This window comes from Aphanomyces astaci (assembly GCF_000520075.1).
Source record: "Aphanomyces astaci strain APO3 unplaced genomic scaffold supercont1.44, whole genome shotgun sequence".
NCBI classification, from domain to species: Eukaryota; Oomycota; class Saprolegniomycetes; order Saprolegniales; family Verrucalvaceae; genus Aphanomyces; species Aphanomyces astaci.
In genome coordinates this window covers 512,738-515,980 of record NW_009798307.1, presented here as the reverse complement: position 1 = coordinate 515,980, position 3,243 = coordinate 512,738, and the positions used below count along the sequence as shown (strand labels likewise).

The following is a 3,243-nucleotide window of genomic DNA, read 5'->3' as shown; positions in this document are numbered from 1 at the left end:
GCCACGAAGGGAGGTCAAGTCTTGTGCCTGTGGCGATCATGTCGTGGCCAAGCCGCAATCGACGACGGGCCATGCAGCAACGGAGCTGGAATCAGTAGTTGTCATCTAGTTGTGGCAAGTAACAGTGACCTTGAACTCAATCGTGTGTACCTTGACTTCAGAAGATGTAGTCGATGTGTGCCCTTGTACGGAACTGTCAAATTCAAGAATGGCAATTGAACATGGACTCATGGAAACAAATAACCTGTCAAATATGTAATATAACCTGTTGAAAACACATACCCTAAACACAGATTTTGTATGCATGTTCCCATACTTTAACTAAGATAAAATGTCGGCTCTTAAATTGGCACGCGAAAAAATACTACTTCGGCTTACAAAATGTTGATTTGAACTCCCTTCATGCCCTCAAAATTCAATACGAATGGTCCAGACACCTAGTCCTGCAATTCAGCATCACGAGACAAGTTTCAGAATTGGCTGGTGATTCCTTGATCACCAGATATGCCCCGTTGAACGAACTCAACCCTTCAAAAAGCTTCAGGCGGCTCTTAAATTGGCACTTTACGTTAGCATAAGTAAGGCCCAACGGGCATGTCTTCTTTCACCGCACTCGCAGTATTTTTATTGTGCTTGAGAATAGTATTTTGACGATTTTAATTCAACGTTGCAATCAAAGCAATAGGAAATCTCAGCGGCATTTCAATACAAACCACAAGTCAGATAGACTTCAAATTTGGAGCTAATCTGTTTCATACTGATATGAAGTACTACTTCCCATAATTTCATCAAAATTGGAGTAATATTGATGAAGTTACGAAAATTCGGGAGCCTTTTCGCCCAAATGTACAACATGACAGACCATAGAAAATACATGTATCGGGTGAATTTCGAGATGTCATAATCTTCGCGCGAATGTATCGCAACAGTTATTGGGATGTTTTGTGGAAATTATCGATATTTTCCATTAGCAACCAATTACTACCATACCGGTAGTATTCATCAACGAGGTCGTCGAATATCGTGAAATCTATTGGCCGAGGCGCCATTTTAGATAGTCGCAATAAATATATTATTTCGGAAGCGCTTTCTCTCCGTGGGAACTGTCATGTGTGAACACGCCTGTACGGTAGTCGGTCACATTCAAGCATGTCGACACACTGCTCACACTCGACTTCCCGTCCTCCTCCCTCGAAACTGAAGCTCACCCAGCATGCGCATTGGACTGCGACCACAGACAACAGTTTCGGCACGATCATCGAGTACCTCCGTCCGTCCATGTTCGGCAGCGACCATGCCGTCGTTGAAATCTCCACTATCAGTGGTTGCCAAGCCTCGAGTACATATCAAGATGTATACTCTCTACCCTTGCAGTCATATTGGTCCGTCATTGGCGAGACATTCCGTCGCGATAGGTGGTGGTAAACTGCTTCATCACTACTTTCTCCTACTGTAAATACGGACTGGTATCACATTGTCGACAAAGACTTCAACAGTGCGAACTCATGCATTAGTCGTTGTGAGTGGGCAATTAATTAATCATTTAACCAACTAAATATGTATAGTTCGAAGGTCATCTCCGTAACTTTATATGATAACTACCATATACCTTATGGATCTGTACCCCCGAAAATGTCAGTAAAATCTGATCGAAATGAATACAACTGACATTTCGTGAATACGTTGGTCTGATTTCTTTCCAATGCACCACTTCTACTACTTCGACTTGTTTGATTGGCTAGAACGAGAAAATTAGTTATTTTTTACCAATATAAAGCGACTTGTGTGCAGCCATCCACGGTACCACCAAATCGTTCTTTATTGACACCAACCAACCATACAGCAATTTGGGTACATGTACAACTCGATAAGGCAAAAGCATGCATACTGATCCATAAGGCATACGGTACCCGGTAGGGTAACACTCAAGGTCGCGTGTTTCATATTGAATTTGGACAGGTGGGGGGTGGCTTTGCTCGACTGTACTTGATGGTCCTTATGGTCATGTGTGCGATGCTGTACAACATGTATTGGACTTGAAGGTGGCTAAATCCTCCCTAACAATTTGTATATACTCGAGGAGGATCGCTACTGTATGCATTGTGGCTGGAAGAAGTCTGTCGTTGAACACTGAATAGCTACATGCATGCATGATGCAATTGTACCGTACAGTGCTGTGTAATTGCATACCGCTTACGCTTTGGGCGCTGTCTTCTTATTGAAGTGATAATACTATTGTCCTTTTCACCTAAATTTGGACCGGCAGTTTATTGGCTACTACTAGTATTAATACGTATTACTATTAATATTAATAGTACTTCAGAGTTATGAATTCGTTTTAGAATTTGGAGTTTCTAGTCCAATCGAAGAGCCAATGAAATTTTTCAATCCAACATTCCAACCAATGGTACTTCAGCGATGTTTGACCCAAAGATATGGCCCGCGAACACTTTATAGCGGTATGTAATTTTTGAGCGTATACAATTGACGGTATTAACAGTAAATTGCGCTTCACTGTCAAGTCGATTTCTCATTAACACACGTCGCTTCGCTTGAGTGCTGGGAATGGCGAACTTCTTTACTATATATCCTATCTATGTTTTAATCTGCCATACGATTCGACTTTCACGACAAGGATGGCTTCCAAAACCACTCAAATAACTTTGCATCATCCGGAACTTGTGATGCATGAAAGTATAAAGCCAGCCGTCGATGAATGCTACTACACCTTTTTGCAGTTAAGTTGGACGAATGCCCGGTATATTTGGTCGTGTGCCCGATATATTAGGCGGTGTGCCCGATATAATTGGCCATGCGCCCGTTAAATTTGGCACCCGGATGTCGTGTGCCCGATATATTTGGCGGTGTGCCCGATATAATTAGCCGTGTGCCCAAGTAATTGGCCATGTGCCCGATGAATTGTGTCGTGTGCCCGATGAAAATGGAAATCACTCAATAAAAAGTCAATTCAATATAGAAATGGTCGTCAAACGACACATGCCACATCGTTGCTGTGACGTCACATACCAACGCCCATGTTGCCCATGGCCTCCGCGCATCCATCGTGGGTGCGTTCCTTGAGGTAAATCGAAAAATGAGCTCTGCGCGCGACAGATTCAAAATTTTTTGGTGGGAGTTGAAGTATGGACAAAACGTTGAAGAATAGGGGCAACAGTATACTTTGTTCAAGTAAAAATATCGACTTCAATGTTCTCTCGAAGTATTCACTGGAATATAATATAC

At 42.5% G+C, this 3,243-nt stretch overlaps 1 protein-coding gene across 1 annotated transcript; it reads left to right on the top strand.

The window, feature by feature from the left end:
* Positions 1-1,149: 1,149 nt before the first annotated feature.
* H257_13029 (hypothetical protein) lies at positions 1,150-1,415 on the top strand (the record flags this gene model as incomplete). Its single annotated transcript, XM_009840446.1, has 2 exons — positions 1,150-1,339; positions 1,399-1,415. 2 exons carry the CDS (start codon positions 1,150-1,152, stop codon positions 1,413-1,415), a joined length of 207 nt encoding a protein of 68 aa, XP_009838748.1.
* Positions 1,416-3,243: the final 1,828 nt, after the last annotated feature.